General features: G+C 42.0%; 1 protein-coding gene across 1 annotated transcript; it reads left to right on the plus strand.

The window, feature by feature from the left end:
* Positions 1-224: 224 nt before the first annotated feature.
* On the plus strand, positions 225-22,969 carry LOC134494818 (uncharacterized). The gene is made up of 8 exons (XM_063300064.1): positions 225-248; positions 1,297-1,390; positions 4,773-4,889; positions 5,465-5,576; positions 9,609-9,737; positions 11,313-11,434; positions 20,225-20,359; positions 22,305-22,969. Exons 2-8 carry the CDS (start codon positions 1,324-1,326, stop codon positions 22,412-22,414), a joined length of 792 nt encoding a protein of 263 aa, XP_063156134.1. The 5' UTR covers positions 225-248; positions 1,297-1,323; the 3' UTR covers positions 22,415-22,969.
* The last annotated feature ends 803 nt before the right edge of the window (positions 22,970-23,772 follow it).

Here is a 23,772-nt window from a genome sequence, read left to right on the forward strand (position 1 = left end):
TCTATGGTTTATTTATTTTAGGTTATAAAAGTGATCAGATAGTCACCTGATTCATTAAACATTACTCTGAAAAGAATCTCAACAGTCTTGGAATACTTACCATATTTCCCTCCCCGCTTTTTTTTCCAGCCTGAGATACTCCAATTACAGTCAGCCTTGTTTTTCCCACAACACATATTTAGGGAGTTCTTTGGCTCTGGCTTTTATTCTAGTTACCTGTCGCTGAGCTGCCCAGGAAGGAGACATTGGTGAGTATATAGATATTGGGCTGCTGTTAAAACAAAAGAGACAGAATAGCACCATCTTCCAAAGATATACTAAGGGAGAAATAGAAATTGTAAGGAAAATAGAGTTGAGATAATATGTGAATGATATATTCTTCACGTATTATCTAAATTTTATTTTAGAGTATATAACAGGTACTGCCAAGCAGTGAAAATTTTCCTGGATTGAACCATTATCAGGAGTAAGGCTTGGGTAACAATATATTTGGCTGCTCAGCTGCACTCCGTGCATGCAAGCCACAAAGCAAAGCAACCCCTACCACAACAAATAGTAGAGATGAAATGGAAGCCTTTTGTTGTTTAGAATATTAACTTTCTAGACTAGAGGGTTAGAGTGCTAGAATAAAGTATTTGGCATTGTGCTAAATAGAACTCTGGTTGCTGCCAAGAAAATTCTTCCAGAAAACACTCAACTGTAATTTGAAGCCAGTGTAGGTATATTCTGTTTGACTGCAATGCCAGCAGGTAAAAAATGCCCAGTGAAATGCTTCCTCTAAGGACTATCAAAGGTAACATCTCAACATCCAAAAGAAGAATGAGCAGGGGGAATGAGTTCAAGATCATCCTTGTGGCTGATAATGGACCCATGTTGGGCTAAACCCAGCAGCTGTTTCTCCCAACATTACCATGCGTTGTCCAATGATGTCCAGAGCATTTATCATCCATAGCAAGGGCTACAGTATATGTTCTCCCAGTAGCATCAAGCCAGCTCTTTATAGCTGAAAGTCAATACCCTTTTTCTCATTTTAGTGAAACCTGTCAAGCAGTGATCCCATTCATGCCATATTAAGATGCAAAATCATTTCCATCCTCCATTTATAACACCTACATTTTTGCTTTGTTTAACATAACTGACATAAAACAATAAACGTTTAGTGGATGAAGATGTTTCTCATTTTGGCTGTCGGTAATAGTGTAAGACCATATAATTTAAGGATTATTTAAATTAAGTAAGTGCTAATACTTTTGATTTGACAAAGTTCTAATTATTTTTTTTTAATTTTCTTCGCAGAATCTAACCAAGACTGCAATTTCAGCAATGATGGGGAACTTCTCAAATGAGCCTTTAGTTCTGCTCTGTTTACTGGTTGCAGGATCTGCTGAGGGTAACAAACATAAATTATTATCTTATTGTAATGTTGTTAAATGGACACATTAATGAGATACGTTATAAACTTATCTTTATAAAATGGTTGCACTCACCCTTGTTGTTCAAGTAATTAAGCTTATTGGAATGCACTGTTTATCTGGGCTGAGTTCCACTGTCATGGTAGAGTTGCAATGCCACTTCCAGTTGTAATGGAAGGGGAACCCATAAACAGCCATTGTAAAATAGCTGCTCAGTCTGTGGGGCTCTCTGTAGATTATCTGAGCCCTGGCATATGCGTCCTATTGCTGCTGCACTCTAACCTGATCTAGCAGAAGTACTGTCTGTCTTTCTGCCCCCAATTTTTTAGGAAGATTTAACCTCTGGAAAGAGACTAAGTTGCTTGACTGCAGTTTTTTAATAGAGAGAGATGAATATGGAAGATCATATTCAGATTTACATGATATGGCATCTGGAAGCTTATTCTGTGAGCCAGGAATATATAAAATTGGAACAAGAGAAAAACTGCTATGCCCACTTGATCTGCCAAGGTGTGAGAGATTGTTCTTTCATAGAACTTCTAAATTTTTGTGATCTGTGATTATCTGTATTGGGGGACTGCACCTTCCAGGAAGTACCTCCCATTGTTGGAATGTTGTTTTTACTGCAAGCAACTTTTTATTGAAAATGTCATAGTTCCATTCAACTAGCAGAAGCAACCTGAAATAAAACACAGTATGGCAGGAGATCCTTCCAATTGTGGAACATTAAACACACATTTCGCTAATTTAGCAAAAGGTTTCTGTTTACAGAGTTTAAGACACTTTTGACATGGGTCTCACGCAAGGTAGGGTCTTCTGAAAAGATCGGTATGACTATCAAATACACCACTACATATTTGTCTAAAATATCAGAAAATATGTCATTCATTAATTTGGAGAAGACTGTTGGAAGCTAGCCAATCCATAGGGTATTATTGTGTACTCAAATTTGCTGCATCTGGTGTCAAATGCTGCTATATATTCATCTCCCTGTTTCATTCTGATCAAACTGTAAGCACCTCTCAAGTCCAAAATCATGAAAATGTGTATCTCTAATGATCACCTGGTTGAGAAGTCTGTAATAATTAACGGCCGTAAAAGAAACATCTTTTTTAGGAACAAAAAAAGTTGGTACAGATGCTGGATATTTGGAAGAATGAATAAATCCTCTCTTCAAATTGTGATCCAGAAATTCCTTCAAGGTGGCTAACTCTTTTGTAGACATAGTATTTTTCTTGTAAGACAGGAGAGTCAGCATGTTGAGCAGGAGCAGAGGAAAGGTGAGAGTGAAAGAAATTGAAAAGAATTTATACTGTAATTTATAAAAGAATTTAGACTGTAATTTATAACCAATTAATTTCCAGAACAATGTGAATCTGCAAGGAAGCAATCACACAGAGTGGCAAAAATTCTGTGCAATCTTTTCTTGTCAGTTGCAAGGGGGTAGCACATTATAATATAGGACAAGCTCATGGCATCTGCCCATCAATTGTTTCCACCAGCATTGTTTCTTCTAGTATTTGAGTAGGTAGATTAGACTTTTGTACTATGGTCTCATCAATGAAATTGACAGTTGTATGTCCAGGCTTGAATCTAAACAAAGAGTAACAGGGATAATAAAACATACTTGCCTGTTATTGGCTGTCTGGACTCTCCTTAATATCTGAGGCCCCCTTGCTGAGCTTTTAGGAGGGGAGCTTGTGAAGTTTCCGGAAGCTGTGGCCTTGCAGTGTCAGGCACTTGCTTGCTACATGGCATGTAGATCCAGAGGCATGGCATTTCATATCTGGGTTCAGAGGTGTAAGCTTTAATTGTGCAAGCTCCGGCTAAATGTTCAAGAACTCCCCAGTAATAACATAAACTGAGATCTCTCCTTCTCTGTTTCTCTCCTGGGGACAGAGATCTCTTGACTGCTCCTATCTGCATGGGTTCTCCAGTGCTAGGTTCTGAGGAGACTGCAGGGGAGGGTCTACTGGTGAAAAGAGGCTCTGAAACCCCCTTCCTTTGCCATTCTTTGCAGGCCTCAGTTTTTCCAACTCTCCATCTGTTAGCATGCAATGTTGGGATACCTGTTCCAAATTATCTGAGGTTCCTTGCTCACCAAATCATCTCTCAGTTCATCAGCAAGCCCTTAGTCAATTAGAGCCAAATCATTCCACCCTATATCCATTGCAGATAACTAAGAATCTTACATGTACGCATGAACTGTGTTGACTTTGTTTTCTGCTTGCACCTCAGCAGAATCATCATAGGATGCTCTACATTTTTGCATGAAATTCTGGTAATTGTCCAGTACTGAATTGCTGCCTTCGATGATGTGCACAACCCATTTGGCTTCTCCTTCTTTTAGCTAACTTGGCACAAGTTGCTTTGGTGTGATCTGTAGCAAATTCTGCTGGTTGACCCACCTTAAACAATTCACCCTGAGTTGTGAAGGTCAGGATTTGATCCTGTTTTCCTTCAACTTCTCTGGCAAACTCCCATGAGAGCACAGAAATACCAGCTTGACTGCTGGCTGCTGTGCCACTAGAGGAGAGGCAAATCTTGTCCTACATGCTATGTTAGTTGTATCATGCCATTTTGCAGGTTTGTTGTTTGTAAATCCGCTTGTTGATATTGCAATAATGCTGCAGCAAGGCATTCTAGAGGTAGTGGGGTCCCTGAGGGTTGGATGTCATCTCTACAATCAAGGTAAGATTCTCTGCCTCTCTTAAAAAAGATATGAGACTTTCAGGATTGCTTTCAGCCCTTTGAGCTATGCCAAACTGGGAAACTGACTGGTTGGAACTATACTTTATTGATATAGGCTATAGAAACAGAATCTTGAAAGTCTGACTGCGTTTTCCCTTCCCTCCCTTTTATACCCCAGGGAGTTTGACTGATGGAACATCTGAGTTTCTTCCTAATGTGTTCTTTGTTTCTTGGGCTTCAAGGATGTTTGTGTACATGCTATTGAAATAGTCTCTGCATAGTTTCTCCAAGGTCTGTGGCTCTCTACAGCAAGGCAGGGTTAGTCTTCTATCAGAGTCTGTGAGGACTCACTGACAGTGAGAGCAGACAGATCTGTGTTCATAGATCAGGACAAGCCCCGGTTTGCTTAACCATGATTTGTTAAATAAGCCACAATTGGCTGGATTCACAAATCTGCCATACCATAAAATATGATTTGATTTTCAAGCCACAGCAATGAAGTGCATAGAACATGCTAATCCCAAACTAAATAAATACAACTTATTTATTTAGATAGAACTAAATAATGGGCTTAGATCAATGTGTGAATCTAGCCAGTATAGAGTATATATGGATTACTGCTCTAATGTTGTATAAAATAGTTTCATATATATTTTATCTTTCCTGCAGAATACTCAACTGAAGAAAAATTGAAGTATAAATTTTGCAAAAATTATGTGCAGATTGGACATCTTACAGGAGACCTGAAGCCTATGACATTCTGGCATGTGGACTGTCACGATCATGGTTAATAGTTTCAATAGGATTATTCCTGTAGGTTCTCTGGAAAAGATATAGGTAGCTGTTTAGCATCATTTTAAAAAGGAAATGCTAATTAAGGAATAGTACTTATGATTTAAATGGAAATATAACACATTTCATCATAGTGAGGAAAACTATGATGTATGAGTTTCCTCAATCCATTGTTTAGGTCAGTGTTTCTCAACCTTGGCAACTTTAAGATGTGTGGACTTCAACTCCCAAATTCCCCAGCCAGCCAAGGTTGAGAAACCCTGGTTTAGGTGTTAACTGTCTACTGTGAAGTAGAAAATGTCAGCTCCATAGAAAGATAAAAAACATTCATTAGATACATGTGCTTTTAATTATATCCATAATATTTATATATTGAAAGTCCTTTGAAAAGGGAATTATTTTCTAGAGAGCACAAAATATGCTTGGCTCAAGTACTTTAGAAACATTGAATTATGTGTTAATTCAAAGAGAGTTAATTCATCCCAGATGGAACTCGCAGACCTGCAGTGCACGTGGTAGTGGGGCTCTTGGGATTGTGGTGACAATCTCCATCTACTTTTTTTCCACAGGTTACTTTTCTGTTGGAGACATAGCTATACAAAGTAGACGTACTCCTCATAATTGGGCTGTATTGGTGAAGGATGAGAATAATGGTCTTCTTGAACATCCTAAAGGTTTTAGGTACTTAAATGTAGAAGATATAATGTATTGAACATTATTATTTTGTTTACTGATCCTAAAAATATAATAACTGTGGAAACCTACATCCATGCCTGCCTGAAAAGGATAGATCAGAAAGCTTTTGCAAGGAGGTAATAGCAGTTGCCTGAAAACCTGCTTTGGAGGATTCAGAGACATGAAGAACACTGTGGGATATGGTGCAGGGGGTGCGGTTGCAGAAATGGAAAAGCAAAAGATCTAAGTGAATGTAATAGACAAAGATAGCAAAGAGGTACAGTATTGACTTAGGCATAAAGAAGCGTATAGCAGGTTGAAATGATTTCAGTTATTTACACAGATGCTAACTTGTATGTATGTATGTATTTATTTATTTATCGAATTTATCCCCGCCCATCTCCTCCCGTCGGAGGACTCCAGCTCATCACTTCTACTCCTGCCCTCTAGAGCAGCCTTTCTCAACCTTTTTTTAAAATAAGAGTTTTATTAAGTTTGAAAGATAAAACAAAGATAAAAACTACAAAAAAGCAAGAAACTACAAAAGAAAAAAAAGAAACTAAAAAAGTGTGAAACAAAAGAAAAAGAATTTTCGAAGATTACATAAAGAGGTGACTTCTGACTTTCAACAAGAATATACAGCAATTTCCATAATCAATCTCTTACTCTGTATTAAACCAAGATCACATTATTTCTATAAATCATTCCATTAGCACATATATAAATCACTAAATGCAATTGCTCCTTCCCCTTATATTAAAAAAAAGAAGTATATAAATCTCTAAATCAACTTCCCTCCACCCAAAAAGCAACATTTATTTAATTATTTCCTTCCTACCATTATTCTATATATTTCTGTCCACTATAATAAAAATCAAATTATAAAAACATATAAATTGTCTACTTTTATAATTAATAATACTACAACAATCTTAACCCTATTAAACCTAAAAAACAATTATTATACCTTATGGATACCTTATAAATCTTAAAAATCAAACAAACCTTTAAAAAATCCAGTAAGTCTTAATCCAAATCATTAAAGAGAAATGAAATCATAAAAGACTCATTATCAATCCAATTAAACATTCTTAAATTTTTAGCCCACTTCAAAATAAACCAAAACATTTACATATCTCCATGTGTAGGCATTTTTCATACAGAAATCAAACCCAACTGCCACCCTTAAAAACTCAGACTTCTCAGCAAAGAACCTCCCACAGAACAGGGCTTCTTCTTTCCCATAACATTCCCTCAGAAAAACAACTTTGTGATCTAAATTCAGGGTGTCCCTTTAATCCCTTCAGCACCAGAATGAACTCTTCACTTGGCATTTCAACAAAGACTTCAGTCTCACTGTCAGTAGAAACATCTCTATCTTTGTTAAAATCTTCAGCTTCTTCCATAACGTTCTCATCCAGATGACACATTTTAAAGCAGATATTTTCAACTATGTCCCAAATATCTTGCAAAATAGCTTGACAGGAATCTGACAAGATCTGTTTGTAGGTCTGCTTAAGCTCACAATGGAACTCTGAGAAAATCTCCTTGAAATCCTCCATGTTTCAGGCAGTAGATTATGGTGCCCCCTAGATACTTGACTCCTGCAGATAGGAGTTAATGAGTTAGTTGAAAGTTTCAGAACGAAATTGAGACAAGAGAAAGTGTACTAACAAGCAGCTCTCAGGGAAAGTGAACAGAAGGCTGGAGATTCAAAACAGCAAATTCAATGTGTAGGAAAATATTAAATCCTTCAAATTTAGTACAAAAATAATAACAGGGAGGCAGTTATTTATTTACAGTCCTCCTTAGTCTTTAAATGGGAAAACAAGCCAAAACTTTTTAAAAAATTAAAAATTTAATCCAGAAATAACAATAAGCACCAAGAGAGTCCGCTTCTTCTGCTGTAGAAAGCCTCTCTTGGGGTACATAAACTTAAAAAAAATATAAATTGAGTGATTTAGAAATGGGGTGGCCCGACCTAATGTCCCTTTAAGGCTACAGCGTGGTGTGGAAATGGTGATGTCCTTGCTTCCTGTCGTCTCTTACCAGATTGTCACGAACTCTGTTTGCGATTCTCTGGTTGCAAGATAGTGTTTTGGAGAGCAGATGGGATGATTCCGAGCATTTTCTTTAAGATGAAAGTGCTCTTGGGCTTCAGGGAAAAAGCCTGCCCGAGCCCCCAAAAAAGCTTCCACTGTCAGTTCTGTCCGCAGAGCTCGTGGACACAGCTGTTCAATTGACTGTATTCCCACTGGAAGTCCCTTTCTCAACCTTTTGATCCCGGAGGAACCCTTGAAATATTTTTCAGGCCTCGGGGAACCCCTGCACATTCAGGCTCAAATATAGGCCAGAAGTAACAAAATTATTATATTTGTTTCATGGGTAGGCCTGTATATATGCATTAACAGTGTTCTTAAACTAAAAATAAAGAATGAAACTTACCTCTTTAATGTGAAGTTGCCCAAATTTGAAATAATTTTTTAAATAAATCGTGATCTTCCAGGGAACCCCTAGTGACCTTTTGCAGAACCTGGTTGAGAAACCCTGCTCTAGAGCAATAGATAATAAGACTGTTCTATCTTCAGTGTGACAGCTCTTCATATATTGGAAAAAAACCAGCTATTATTTTATTTTATTTTATTTTTGTCATGGATCTGACAATTTTATTTTATTCATTAGTTTATTTGCAGTGACTTTTCATGGCCAAGGTGAAGCATGGGACTTCCCACTCCTGGGGTCTTTTCCTGCAGGATACAAACATCCCTGGCAGCTTTTTTTCTGCTGTGTCCCCATAACTTTGCCTTCATTTGTCCCCAGCCCATGAGTGAGTGAGGCAGGCTTAAGTCGTTCTGGGTTGTACCAGTATTAAGGTAGTATTCTCCCCCTTATTCTGACAGCTTCCAAGGGTAACCACAAGGTGTATTGCTTTGCTTTATTATCCATTCTATTGGAGGGAAGTCAAGTCTACAGTGACTAGAAACCGAAGCAAAGGAGGCAGGATAGTCCAAGCTTCACCCAGGGCACAGCAATAAATTTCCCTCTAGCAACTTAACCAGTTCTTTTCTGCTAACCAGCTGGCAGCAGAAAATTCAAGGACAAAACTTGAATAGACAAATTGCTTTTATGGCAGACAGGAGAAGCCCTAATAACAAAAATCAGTTACTGAGGAATAAAACAGCCCAATGGTTTAAATCTTACATCTCTTTCTCCTGCCCTTACATGGTAACAGACTCCTTGTTGCTAATTTCTTGGCCCTGGATATGAAAGGTACCTGCATTGTGTTTTAATAAAAGTTCTGTCTAGTCTCAGGCTCATTGCCAGGGAGATCTTGGTGTGTGTGTGTGTCAGAAAGTAAAAATGGTCACTGCAAGTGGGTGATTGAAGCCTCCCTCATTTTTACATGTGTCCACTATCTTGACTTTTTTTTTTAATATCCTTCCCCCTATGTCCTCGCTCTTTGCTCTCGGTCTTGGCAGCTTCAGCCCTAACAAATGAGAACAACAACTTTCATGCTTCTGTGTCAGCAAAAGGATGTAAGTTTAGCACCATATCCCAACAGGGGGAAAAGGCCCCTAGTCTGACACCTTAATCCCCAGACCATACTAGCTTTCATGTCTCCCCAGTCTTCTTTTTTCAGGTTAAACATTGCTGTTTTCTGTATAAGGTTTCCTTTGGAGACCTCCTACTGCCCAGGGGTTGCCCTTAAACAATCGCAGTCCTTCTGAAAATACAAAAATTGAACTGAAAACCTCAGAGGACCAAATGGAAACATTACATTATTGTATTAAATATATTATTTATATTAAAGAAGTATATTATTTCTTTTGTCAGTGCAGGCAACTGCATTTTTAAAGCAACTGCATGGTCCAGAGACATGCACATACACATATAGGTGACCTGTACAAAGGCTTCATTGTGCTTTTTATTTCTCCCTACTCATTACAGTTAACAATTCTGAAAAATGATAAAAGGAGCCTTGAGGTGTGAGCTTGACTTCTCATTTCTAATAATGGACTTCATATCTTGAATTTGCAGAGAAATCTGGAGAAGTCCAGGCAGTAACAAATTCACAGTGTTTGAGATGGATTGTGAACATGGGCTTAAAGCCTTAGGAAATGTAGTTGTTAAAGGCTCCAGTCAGTTTCCTGATCTGCATAGTTACAGGTAAGCTGGATCTGTATTTTCCTTTTTTTTTTCTACTGTTGTTTAACTAAAATATTTTAATGATACCATTAAAAATAATATAAGGAGACTCTAATAAAGAATTGGGGGACATAATAAAAGTTAATTCAGAGTTTAAAAACTCAGAGATCAAACCATGATGGTAGCATAATGGTAACAAATCCTATGAAAAATATGAGTGCTGAAAACTAGTGGGAGTCTCCAAATGATCAGAAAGAGATTGTGTAGATATAAAAATATATTAGAAATATATAATACTGGGGTGAACGTAAAAAATAAATGGGGAACATTTTGAAAAAGAAGCTGGAAATCAGCAAAGAATATTTATTATTATTATTATTATAATATTATTATTATGCTTATGTCTGACTTCTCCTCCAAGGAATTCAAAATGACATGCACAATTACCTATTTTATCCATACAACAGTCCTGTAAAGTAGATTATGATGAGAGATAACAACTCATAAAAGTGAGATTCACATATAATGGTAAACTATGGCTTACTTAACCATAGTTAGTAAACTAAACCACAATTGGCTGGGTGTGCATAATATGTTAAGTCATAAAACATGAATGGCAGTGGCTTGACTCATATAGCACAAGCAGTCAGCTTGCTCATGAGGCCAGGGATACTTGCAGAGAGAGGTTAACCCAACATTGCCACTAGACAAATCCACCACATCTGTAGGCAAATTTTACTTTTTACTCATACTTCTAGTAAAGTCAAAGACCTTCCTTACTGCAGCAGTTACTATATTTTATTTTCCTTAGGAAGGGATGGGCAGTCTTCTAAGTTAGTGTTATCATGAATCATTTGATTTCTGTTCTGTTTCAAAGCATGAATATCTCAAATATCTGAATATTTGTTCAAGATCCAACCTTCTTAGTAGCAGAAAAACCAGGAAAAGTGACTATAGTGCATCAATCAATCAATCAATCAGTTCCAGAAACTGGTCCTCCAACAAGAGATAGATGGAATGAAAAATAGTAGCCCTCTGCACCACCCTGTATTTAGGCTAGAATCCCAGGTCAGCCAGGATGGAAATCTTTTCAGAATAAGTTTGGGAGAGCAGGCATCTCCACTTTCACATGTGCAGTAGAGTTTGTGTGTCAGGTAGTGCTAAACTTACCTTATACATCCAAATGATTTTTGGTACATCAAAGAGACAAAGATATAATCCACCTCTGGTTGCTAAAAACCTGAGATTAGGCACAAAGTTGCATCACAGACTCAGATTGTGAAACTTTCTCCTTCTCTGGAATAGCTTCCACAAACCATTCCAGAAGCCACATATTTCTACTCATCTGTAGGCTGAAATGTTATGATTTTAACTTAGGCCCTTATTTTTTAGTGTTTGTGGCCATCATCCATAATCCAAAACCATTCTGTTTCTTAAATTAGCTTAATGTCCTAGGACAATAATTTAGCTTAAACTAATAGAAACTACAAGTTAGAATGAAATCTGAATTCTTTTTGAAGAAGCACAATGGGGAAAATATAATTATGAATAAAATGGATTTTTTTTTAAAGTATTGTAAACTGAGCAATTTTCTAGATGTGTCAATGAAACTGTGTTAGTAAGAGGAAAAGTTCGTCCTATCTGGGAAGAGATTGGCATTGGAAGACGTACAGAGATTGGAGTTTGGGAAGTTGTAAGAGATCCTGATGTAGCACCAGGTAAACCTATTCAGCAATACTATTTAAATTAAGAACAGGAAGGTTATGGAGAAGTGTATTTTGATAGACGAAGATCATATATACATTAGCTGCTTAAATCCTGTTTGATTGATGTCAGGTAACTTTAAGTTTATTTTATATCCTAAAAATGTCATGGAACTGAGCAGTTGTAATATATTTTGTATTTAAAATATCTTTCTGTGCGTTTATTTTGAGTGTAAATGAGTGTCTGTCCTTCTTTTTTCTTTATCTTGGCTTATCTGTGATTTTTTCTCCCTCATTATGTATATAGGCATATAGTGGGCACTATTCTAATCTATACATAATGTTTATAACTACACATAAAGACATATATATGTGGATGCTGGGAAGATATTGAGAGTACACAAAGTGAATCGATTGGTCTAATTTGAAACTTGTACCAGATACAGCCACTGAAATCTCAGAACTAGTAAATTAGCAAAGGAACAGAATTTGCTTTCATAAAATATTTTCAATAATGGAAAAAAGAAAGAAAGTGACAAAGTGCTTTTATGGAGAACACCATCTTCCACTTAAGTTTAGAAAATCAGTCCTAGAATCCTAACAAATGTTCAGATGTCAGAACAAAACTCACAAATACTGTTACAATAGATGCAGTCCATTGTTTCATTATTCATATCAATAAGGACCCAATGGGGGCACTGGAACTTGGGATGGACAGTGAAGCACAAGAAAAAAAAGAGTTTGAAGAAAGTGATAGAGTGTTTTCAAGATAATATTTAAAAAGAGGAAAAGCATAGAGGAAAGAATATGTGGCCAGCATATATGTAAGGGAACTGTATTTTGAGCAAAGCAGGGTGATGAACTTCAGATTTACTGGCAAGATGACTAGCTCCAATCACAAGCATCAGGACAAGGCCTTGGTGTTAATGGCTGGGCTCATACATCACACCAAGGAACCTTCCACACATGGAGGTGGCAGTCCCCCTTCCCCGTCATCACAGTGCTGGAGAAGGCTTGGAAGCTGAGGCAATTAACTTCCACCCCAGAAGAAATGCTGTGATGGCAGTTTTGTGGTGCTTCATCTGGAGCTGCAGAGTAGGTGGCTTCTCAGCAGTGGCCCCTTTGCTTCTTTCTTCTTGGTCCTCAAGAGTGCTTGGTAGATGGCTTTGCCAGTCCTCTCCTCACCCCGCAAGACACATTTCCCTCCCTGTAAAATACAGTGAGAAGACAAGAAAGGGGAGGCTGACATTTCCTGCTTCTCCACTGAATAGCTGGATGGCCCTTCTTTCCTCATCTATTAAAACTGTCAGGCTCTGCCTGCTACCCAATAAAATGCAGACTCCCCGAGCCCCGATTGTCCCGTTGCTGGTGGGTGAGGGGTCGTGGAGCCCCCTCCTGTGCCTCGGGTGGTTTCTTGATCGGTTTCCCCGGCCAGTGATGGGCCATTGCCGGGTGATTAGGTTCGTGATTCTTTTTGACAGCTCGGGCGTGCCTCGTGGTCGGGTGTTGTCAATTACCTTCTTTGCAACATTGTATCTCTACCTTCTGCGTCTCTGGCTAGAGTCGTTACTTTGTTGCCAGCACCTGTTGCTCTCTTTTGTTAACCAGTTGCCTTTTCCCTTAATCCTCCGGCACCCATTTCCCTGTATTGTTATGTGAGTCGTTGCGCTGTCACAAGCATCGCAACGGTGATCATGAGATACTGCCCCCCTTTTGGAAGGTTAAGCCGCGGGTTTTGCGGGGTAGGCGGTGTGGAATGTGCGGACCAGGTCAGGAGCCTGAACGTGACGGGCAGCGACCCATTCAGGGTGTGGAAAGTGTTTCCACTTTACGAGGTATTGGAGGGAGCCCTGCTGCTTGTGAGAGTCAAGCACCTCTTTTACCTCAAAGTGTTGCTGTCCGTCTATCATCACAGGCGGGGGGGGGGGACGTGCGTGGGTGCCACCGGGAGGGATCACTTGCCGGCTTAAGTAAGCTGCAGTGAAATACTGGGTGCAGTCTCTTTAAATTATGTGGCAAGTCCAGGCACATCGTGACTGGGTTCACTATTTGTGTCACCCGGAATGGTCCAATATACTTGGGGCCCAGCTTCTTTGACGGTTGCGGCGACTTTATGAATTTGGTAGACAGATAGACCATGTCTCCCACCTGAAATGTTGGTTGCTGTCGCCAGTGCTTGTCCGCTTGCATTTTGTATGCTGTTTGTGCTTCTTTAAGCGCGTCCCTGATGACCGGCCAGGAGTCTGCGATTTTCTTACCCCAATCACAAGCGGCCATTGTTGGGGATGGAGGCTGAGGTAGTTCCGGGATGGGGACGAACTCTCGACCCGACACCACCTCAAATGGGTTTTTTCCGGTGCTCTGGTGTATTGCATTGTTGTACGTGACCTCTGCAAACGGGAGGAGGTCGACCCAGTCATCTTGGTGATAGTTTATATAAGAGCGGAGGAATTGCTCCAGTGTGGCATTAAGGATCTCTGTGGCGCCATCTGTCTGGGGATGCCAGGCAGTTGACAGGGCTTGTTGGGTACCGATCAGTTTTAAAAAAGCCCACCAAAACCTCGAGGTGAATTGTGTGCCCCTATCAGTCACCAAGCAGGAGGGGCATCCATGTAGGCGGTACACGTGGACTAGGAACAGTTTCACCAGCTGTTGGGCTGACGGAATCAAGGCACAGGGGATGAAATGCGCTTGTTTAGAAAAATAGTCTTTTACCACCCAAATGACCGTTTTCTTTTGGCTGGGCGGTAAGTCGACTATGAAGTCCATTGAGATTTCCTCCCAAGGGCGGGAGGGCTCCGCTACGGGTTGCAGCAGCCCCTGGGGTTTGCTCGTCGGTCGTTTGGCCATCGCGCACACTGGGCAGGATGCCACATACGTCTTGACATCCTTTCTCAGTGAGGGCCACCAAAACTGCCTCCGAGTCAGGTGCAGGGTTTTCAAGAACCCAAAATGCCCAGCCTGTTTGCTGTCATGCAATCTGTTGAGGATCGCCTGCCGTTGTGAGTCGGGTACATATAGTCTACCCTCCCCCCATGCTAGGTCCTGGTCCATAGTAACCTTGTTGGGGTTGGCGAGGAGCCAGGGGTCAGATTTCAATGCTGTTATGAGGTCTGCCCGTATCCCACCTGGCAGTCGAGGTTGCCTGCGTCTGGTGGCGGGTTGCATCATAGTTGTTTGTGAGGGGGGGGGCAGGCTGTCCCTGCGCGTGACCCTGGGTGATCGCCGCCATACCCAGCTGGGAATCGGAAAGCACCGTCCCTACAATGTCGGAGATGGGCTCCGTGTCCTGGGGCAGTCAGGAGAGCGCGTCTGCCAGGAAGTTCTTTTTGCCTGGTATGAACTTCAGCTGGAAGTTAAACCGGCTGAAGAACTGAGCCCATCTTATTTGCTTAGGGCTGAGGCATCGGGGCGTACGGAGCATCTCGAGGTTGCGGTGGTCTGTCCAGACCTCAAATGGGCAGGTTGTCCCTTCCAGAAGGTGACGCCAAGCCTCCAGTGCCACTTTAACCGCAAACGCCTCCTTTTCCCATACGTGCGATCGCCTCTCCGTCTCCGAGAATTTCTTAGAGAGGTAGGCGCATGGCTTAAGGATTCCTGCAGAATCCTTTTGCATCAGGATGGCGCCTATTGAAAAGTCAGAGGCGTCCACCTGCACCACAAAAGGTCGTTCGGGGTCCGGGTGCGCAAGGATTGGCTCCGCTGTAAACAGCGCTTTCAGCCTGTCAAATGCCGTTTGACAGGCGGGAGTCCAATTAAGTATGGCCCCTGGGTTTTTTACCTTGCGCGTGTCCCTGACGCCCTTGGTCTTGAGCAAATCCGTTAAGGGTAGGGCTATTTCCGCGAACCCCCTCGCGAAGGACCTATAGAAATTCGCGAACTCAAGGAAGCTTTGAAGTTGGCGCCTGGTGCGTGGGCGTTCCCAACTCAAAACTGCCTGGACCTTCGCGGGGTCCATTTCTACGCCTTTGTCAGAGATTCTGTACCCTAGGTAGTCCAAGCGCGATTTGTGGAATTCGCACTTGGACAGCTTAGCGTAGAGTTTGGCTTTTCGTAGTTTAGTGAGGACTTGCCTCACCAACCTTTTGTGTTCCTTCTGCGTCCTCGTGTAGATGAGGACATCATCTAGGTACACCAGCACGCCCTTGAATAGGTGCTCATGCAGCACCTCGTTTATGAGTTGCATGAAGACCCCTGGAGCCCCTGCAAGGCCGAATGGCAGTACCTTATATTGAAAGGAGCCCAAGGGACAGTTGAATGCTGTTTTCCACTCGTCCCCTTCCCTGATGTGAATTCTGTAATAGGCTTCGTGGAGGTCGAGTTTGGAGAACACCCTGCCCTTTGACAGGTGTGCTAGCATGTCCTTCACGAGGGGTAGTGGGTATTTATTGGATAGGGAAGCGGAATTTAATCCGCAGTAATCGGTGCATAGTCTTAAGGTGCCGTCCTTTTCTCGAAATAGGACAGGTGCTCCAACGGGCGAGTTCACTGGTTCTATAAAGCCCCTGGAAAGGTTCTTGTCCAAGAATTCCCGCAGAGCCGCTAATTCTCTCTGGGTCATGGGGTAGATCTTGGGTTTGGGTAAGGGGACATCTGGGAGCAGCTCAATTGTGCAGTCCGTCTTGCGGTGGGGGGGTAGTTGGTCCGCCTCCTCCTCTCCGAAGACATCTGCGAAGTCTGTATATTGCTCTGGCAGTCCTTCTGGGGAGGGGTCATTGTTGTGGGCAACAGCCTCTGCCCTCCCCACTGTCGGAGTAGGTGGTTTGTCTGGTGTTGGTGCCTGGTAGATGCCATCTTTGAACTTGATGGAGCGTGTCCTCCAGTCGATGTGTGGGTTATTGCGTGTTAGCCATGGGATCCCCAATACTATTATGGGTTTCCCTATCTGGGTCACCACAAAGTTTATTGATTCCTTGTGGGTGCCCATTGTCAGGGTGCCCATTTCGGTCCTCTGGGTGGCTGGTCTCCCCCCCGCTGTGGAGCCGTCTAGTTGGTGGAATGCCAGCGGTTTAGGGAGGGGGGAACAGGGCAGTTTGAGTGCGGTGACCATGTTGGGGTGGATCAGATTTCTGGAGCACCCAGAATCCACCAGAGCTTCGGCTGCAATGGCTCTGGGGCCGTAAGCGAGTTTGATTGTCCCTGCCAGGATGGAGCAGTCGTCACTCACCCTGGGATTGTTGCACCCCTTCTTCACCACCTGCCCAGCGGCGCTGCTTAGAGCAGGTGGAGAGCGTTTCCTGCCAGCTGTTCTTGGGCGTCACTCACGTCCCCTGCGAGGTAGGCATCTGCGTCCTCGTCCGGGGTTGCTAACGCTCCTGTCAGCCGTCTGGGGGGGGAGTTGGATGGTTTGTGTGGTGTCTTCGGTGTGGGTCTGGGCGGGCGATCCGTTGCTCTGTTCATGAAGCAATCTGCCGCTTGGTGCCCCGTTTTCCCGCACTTAGTGCACTGCCCGTGGGCAAGCCTCTGTTGTTGGTCTGCGTGCCAGGTTGGCCCCGGCTGTGGGACTGGTCCTCTTGTGCTGGGTGGGATTTTGTTTTCTGCAGTTGCGAGCAGGAACGTGCGCTGCGCGTGCTCTGCTTTGCTGGCTAGACAAATCCACCCATGAAGGGAGGCTGGGTCGCCCCTGTAGAGTGCCCATTGGAGCACCTCCCGGTTGAGGCCACATTTGAACATGTCGATCAGGGTGGCCTCTGACCATTCTGTGATTTTGCCCACGAGGACCTTGAATTCGAGGGCGTAGTCAGCCACCGTTCTTTTGCCCTGCCGCAGTGCTAGGGGTGTGCACTTTGCCCTTTCCTTCGCCAGGGGGTCCTCAAAGTAATGTTTCAGCTCGGCGAGGAAGTCATGAAAGTTGGTTAAGGCTGGGGCTCCGGACTCGTACATCTGTACATACCAGTCTGCAGCCCTATCCTGGAGTCTGGTGGCCACCGCCGAGATTTTGGCGGCTTCTGTGCTGAAGTAATGTCCGTATTGGGCCATGTAGTCCCTCATGTTGGTTAAGAAGAAGGACAGTTTCATGGGGTTCCTGTCAAATTGCACGGTGAAGTCTTTTGCGAACCTCCCGTGTTGCGGGTCCCCCCCCCCCCCCGTGGGTGTTGAAGGATGGCTCCCACTGGCCCGGGGATGCGAGCCCCTGTGGTGGAGTCTCGAGCTTGGCCCCTTCCGCTCGGGGTTGTAGATGGGGTGGATATGTTGCCCCGGTCCCCTCTTACCCCCTGTGCTGCCTCAGTCTTGGAGCGCTCGCTGACGATTGTTGCCAGGGACTGGAGCATGTGTTCCAGGTCTCGTACCTTGGCTTTCAGGGTCGTGTCCTCATCTGCCGCTGGCGGGGACAGGAGCAGGTGCTCAAGGTATCATACCCGGGCTTCTAGGGCCGTGACCCTGTCTGGCGTGCCCTGGTTGTCTGACGTCGGTGCTGCCAGATGCTGTCCGGTACGTAGTCTTGCGCCTTCCTGCTCGGGCGTTTCGGGGTAGCAGAGCCTCCTGCTGGGGTAGGGTGTTCCCGTCCGGGATCCTATTTCGTTGGCCCAAGCGAGGAGTTGTTGGTCCGCGACTTCGTCTTCCGTCAGGGTTCCCCCATCTGGGTTGGGGCTCCAGGTCTGGAACTGGGGTGTGGTGTGGGCAGGGAGGGTGTCCGTGGCTCCTGTGGGGTGCGCTGCCTCCAGCCGTCGTTGGGTCACCTCTGCCTCTTGTGGGCTGTCCTTCACGCCTCTGGTGCGAAGTGCTGGCTCCATCACTGTCCTTGGTTCCGTTTCTCGCCAGTTGGTTCCTCCTGCGGAAAAAATTTCGTCCGGTGGAGCTTGGCGATGTTGGTTTGGTAACTCTCAGCTTTATGTCAGGCTCTGCCTGCTACCCAATAAAACGCAGACTCTAATGTAGGCTTTAGGTTCTGGCTTTAATTGAGTATAGAATGCATGCCTTAGGAAAAGCTGAGAGTGAGTGGAGCGCGCCGGAATGGGATTTAAATAGCCCGCGCCGGTCAGCGCTCCACTCCTCCTTACTCCGGGTGTGCCCTGAGCCCCGATTGTCCCGTTGCCGGTGGGTGAGGGGTCGTGGACCCCCCTCCTGTGCCTCGAGTGGTTTCTTAATCGGTTTCCCCGGCCAGTGATGGGCCATTGCCGGGTGATTAGGTTCGTGATTCTTTTTGACAGCTCGGGCGTGCCTTGTGGTTGGGTGTTGTCAATTACCTTCTTTGCAACACTGTATTTCTTCCTTCTGCGTCTCTGGCTAGAGTCGTTACTTTGTTGCCAGCACCTGTTGCTCTCTTTCGTTAACCAGTTGCCTTTTCCCTTAATCCCCCGGCACCCATTTCCCTGTATTGTTATGTGAGTCGTTGCGCTGTCACAAGCATCGCAACGGTGATCATGACAAAAACTCCAGAGAGTAACCATGAAAATAGACGTTTGGTCAGTGGTGCAAAACTCCCAGAGAAGTCTAAAGGGGTGCAGTGGTAGTTATGTGGGAATACCCTAAGGTTTAGTGGCCAAGGTGTAGTTTTAATTCATGGTAGCTGATTAAACCACAATTGGCTGGTTTTACACAATATCCTAATCCATAATTTACAAGCCACAAAGTCTGGGTTTACCTAGTGCAATAAGAGAAAACCAAACCAAACAAACTATGACTTAGCAAAATCCAGTCATTGTGTCATCAACAGCGTAGGCTGACTAACAGGCTTGTATAGAGACCTAAAGTTTGCCATTTCACTCTGGAAACTTGCCATTTTACTAATAAGCATCCATATAGAAGAAATCAGTTATCCTGGAAAATATATGGTGCAAATGCAACCTGTGGGATCATTTTGGCTCGCAGATTACAAAGGAAAACATTAGCTAGTTCAGCTTTCCAACAGAAGTAAAGGACATATGCCAGTGATGAGGTTGGAATGATCTGCAATCAGCTCTGTGATGTTCATTCATAGCAAAACATAGTGTTATACTATATTCCAGTTGACTTAATTCTTTATATATGTTTATATTTATATTCCTTTATATTTCCACAATAATCATTACACTTTTTTTCCTTCTGTGCATTCAGCATAATAAACAAATTTGTATTGAATTCTAGCCGCCATGTTCTGATTAAGGATGTTTACATACAAGGACTCTGCACCAGTTTGAAAACAGTTTTGGATGTCTGTGTTCTCATGATGTTAGCAGCGTTGAAGAGCTGAGCTGATTTATTTCCACTCAGCTGTAGCTGGGATGAGATGCCGTGTCTTTATTTCACCGTGGAAGTACCTGAACCTCATTCAGGCTCTGTTAGGGAATGCTAGCATGAAGCAGATAGCTTTGTAGATGAAACAAGAAGGGTGTGAAATGGACAAGTTTCATTGTTTCTTTTTTCCTTCTCGGTTGGCCAAGTGTCAGACTGCTGAGCGCTTTAATTTTTTTTCCTTTTGTGTGAAATGGAATGAGAGACTATTTGTCCTTATTCTTGGTATTTCAAGTCAGCAGAAGTGAAGACAGTCATGGATCCCATTAAACTGCTTCTAAAGCTCTGAGAAGTGAAAAAGGAGGCAATGTGGAAGTAACCACAGTCTGTGCTCAACTATGACAGCTCAGTGGTATTTATGTGCCTCCTTATATTAGCTAAGCTTCTTCACTCCAAAATTCTAAGTAATACTTCCCATTATTACAAGAGAAATATGCAGGTCCTAAAAGGAATTGTTTTTTCTGTCAGTGCTTTTTATGAAACATGTAAAGTCCTTCTTAGATTAATTATAAATATAATTCTAAGTGTGCGGACCTTGTACTACTATCCTAAAAAGATGCTACAGTAATTAATTAATTACTGTGTGTTTAGGTCACATACATGTGTGGACTTTTATATTTGGGAACAATCACAATATTCATGCTAAAACTGTCTACGCTTTGAATCAGAATAAAGTCATGAGCGGTGAACACACATCTGTCCAGTTCAAGAAAAAGACCGATACTGGTAAGTTTGCCAGGGAGAACAGTGTGTTCTGCAACAACATTGGGATTGTGTGTTGATTTTTTAAAGCATAATCCTAATTAAAATGTGTCACCTGGAAGAATTTAGCTTAAGCATAATTTGTTTCTGCTCAAAGTGCTTTCTGCCAGCTAACACTGGCAGAGGGATCTGGTGGCAGAAAGGCCAAAAAAGAGGAGAGAAATGGAAAGATAAGAAAAGAACTAAGTGATATGATGTCCAGGTCCAAGCCAGATATTAATAACTGATATTACTTTTAAATGGGCAGCAGCTGAGGTTATTTAGTTATTTCTATCCATGCAAAAAATGGATAGAAATAGAAAAAATGTATAATTCTATACTTTACAGAATTAAGACAAAACAAAACGATAAATTCTAGAAATTGTCCGGTATTATAATGGAGCCTTGCTAAATCCTATGAATATTTAATTTCTAGATAAGACAGTAATATTGGAACAATACCATTATTTAATGCCATTAGAAAATGTTTTTGATACTACTGTATAGTAAAGATAATAGGAAATATTTGAATCTGCCACAGAAAATCTACATAATACAAAATTAAGTATGAAAGGGAAACTAGATCTGTAATGGTTACCACCAAATGCAGTATTTTATAATAAAAGATGTAGAAGATAGAACTAACTTTTTCATTCTAGGCACTCTCAAATCTATGGAAGTTAACTCCCCAAATTTTCAGGAATGGCCAAGCTATCTGGAAATTCTGGGAGTTTGTCCATACTTTTAGAGGGCACCCAAGTTTAAGAAGCCTCAAGTATAATAATAGCAATTATGGGAATAAAATAATATTTTGATCTTAATCTGGGTACTAGAGCTCTTTATTTTCAAAAGAGGTACTATATATTAATTATGAAGAATATTTATTAAGAAACCATTCAATGTTTGAAATATCAAGGAAAATTTTAAGCAAAAGTTACACATAAAACAAGACTAAAACACATTTTGAATTGTAATTTGATAGATTTGCGAAGAAAGATCTCTGAAGAAATCTGAAGGTAGACATGGGAAAGAGTCTCCTTATAGACAATCTAAAATAAAATGTACAGTCAAAAGCCATTAAACTAGCAAAAGTTAGAATCTGCACCATTCAAAAGGCCTGAGGAGAGGATGTGAGTTCCTTTCCTGGAAGTAGACAAATGCAACTCCCATGGAATGGGGATTAAATGCAATTCCCAAGGAGTGTATCTTGGGAGTGGGCCAGGAGAAGATCCTTTCCTCTTTGCCAGATAAATGAAGCTCTGAAAGCAGAGTTACATTTAAGAGGGGCTATTCTGTCAATGCTTGAAGTTCAACTCAAGATAGGGCATCTGTCAGGTCATCCTCTTTGTATGAGCTTGGAATTCTTACTTTTTAATTTTTTGAAATGTTTTATCAAGACATATCAAGATATCCATATCAAGAGATATGGTATATCTCCCTCCCCATTAAACAAACCCTCTATAGGTTTCTAATCGAGTGTCAAAGCACTGCACTGGAAGCTACAGCATCAATATAAAAGTTTTCTCATCTTTCCTGATTTAAACCAACCAGTAGAGACTCTTTCATCTAAAAATTAATTTATATAAGATTAGATTTTATCCTTAGTCATGCTGAACTTGTCTAGCTTGTAGCATAGATATTTTCCATCAATATTTTCTTTTAATGATGCCAGTTTATAATGGCTCTTTGGGTTGGAATTAGAAGCATCCATGGAGAAGGGAAGCAAAAAGTCAAGAAGGTGGGTGTGGCTGTGCAAAGCCCACTCTTACCTGCATATGGTGCACATTAAAAAAGGTGTGGGACTTTGATTGCATGGTTGCAGGGACAATCTTGATTTTTTTTATCACCCCTTGGCAGATACTTCTGGTTGGAATAATATGACTGAATTGTTACAAGAATCTAAAGATCTGATTTCAAATATTTCTTTCAGTATATGATGGCTTTGGACCTACACAGCCAACAGGAAAACCTTATATTACTCTTATTCCTTGGCCTGTTGTAAGTTCTGGACCCGTCACCACTGATCCAAGTACATTTTGAATGACAAACCTGATGGAAACTATGCTTACCTAGCAGATCCATACAAATATTATACTTGCTCTAACAGACATACAGTACTCATGAATTGCCCAAAAGGTCTGGTCTATAATGCCACCAAGGATATGCACAATTGGCCAAGTGATTTGATTGTAGATGAATTTTGTAAAGACAAACCTAATGTTAATTACAGTTACCCACCAGATCCAGAGAAGTACTATGCTTGCCTCAATGGGAACACACAGCTCAAGAATTATCCACAAGATCATATTTTTATTAACTTTGAATGCCAATGTAGTTGGCCACGCAGATGGTTGTAAAAAGAAATATGGTGGTAATCATTCTTACTTACAAGATTAACATAAAAATTGCATTTGCTTAATGGGTTCTGACAACTGCATAGCCAGGAGATATTCCTCTCAACGGTGTGGAATATAATATCAACTAATTATCCTTATCCAGATATATGTAATATAAATGTTACAAATGTGTTAGAAAAAACATACAATTGTCAGTTGGACTGATAAAATTGCACTAAACCATTATTAAAATGCAGGAAAGCAGACTGTTTTGTGGGTTTTGTACCAATGCTACTACTACAGCATGTACTGTACATTTGCCAAGCAGGTCTATGAACATATTACAAATATACTGAAATATCTGATGAACAATATGGATTTTCCAAAGGCTGATATATTTATGTAGGGTACAACCAAATTTTGTAAAAGCACCAGAATTTTTTTTTTTTTATTAATCAAATTTATTGCCACCCATCTCCCAAAAGGGACTCTGGGTGGTTTACAATAAAACATAAATAGAAAAATATAAAACTGTAAAACACTATAAATATGATAAAAACCCCGATGGCTGGAAGTTGTCTGTGATTTGCAGAGTAGGGTCCTTCTAAGAAACTAACCATCCCCAGGAATGACTACTCTCTCTCCCGCCCCAGGCATAATTACAGAACCAGGTCTTTAGCTGTTTCCTAAAGTCCAGGAGGGAGGGAGCCAATCTCACTTCCGGGGGAAGGATATTCCAAAGGGCGGGTGCTGTTGCAGAGAAGGCCCGCCTCCTGGACCCCGCCAGATGGAATTCTCTTGCAGACGGGGCCCTCTCTGCATGACCAGGAGGGACAGGTTGATATGATGGGGAGGAGATGGTCCCTTAGGTAACCTGGACTCGTGCCAAATAGGGCTTTAAAGGTGATAACCAACACCTTGAATTGGACCAGGAAGCATACTGGCAACCAATGCAGCTCGTTGAGCAAAGGGGTGACATGTGCTGCTCTTGGGAAACCCAAGATCGCCCACGCAGCTGCATTTTGCACCAGCTGTAGCTTCTGGATACTCTTCAAGGGTAGC

This window comes from Candoia aspera, chromosome 3, assembly GCF_035149785.1.
Source record: "Candoia aspera isolate rCanAsp1 chromosome 3, rCanAsp1.hap2, whole genome shotgun sequence".
Taxonomy (NCBI): Eukaryota; Metazoa; Chordata; class Lepidosauria; order Squamata; family Boidae; genus Candoia; species Candoia aspera.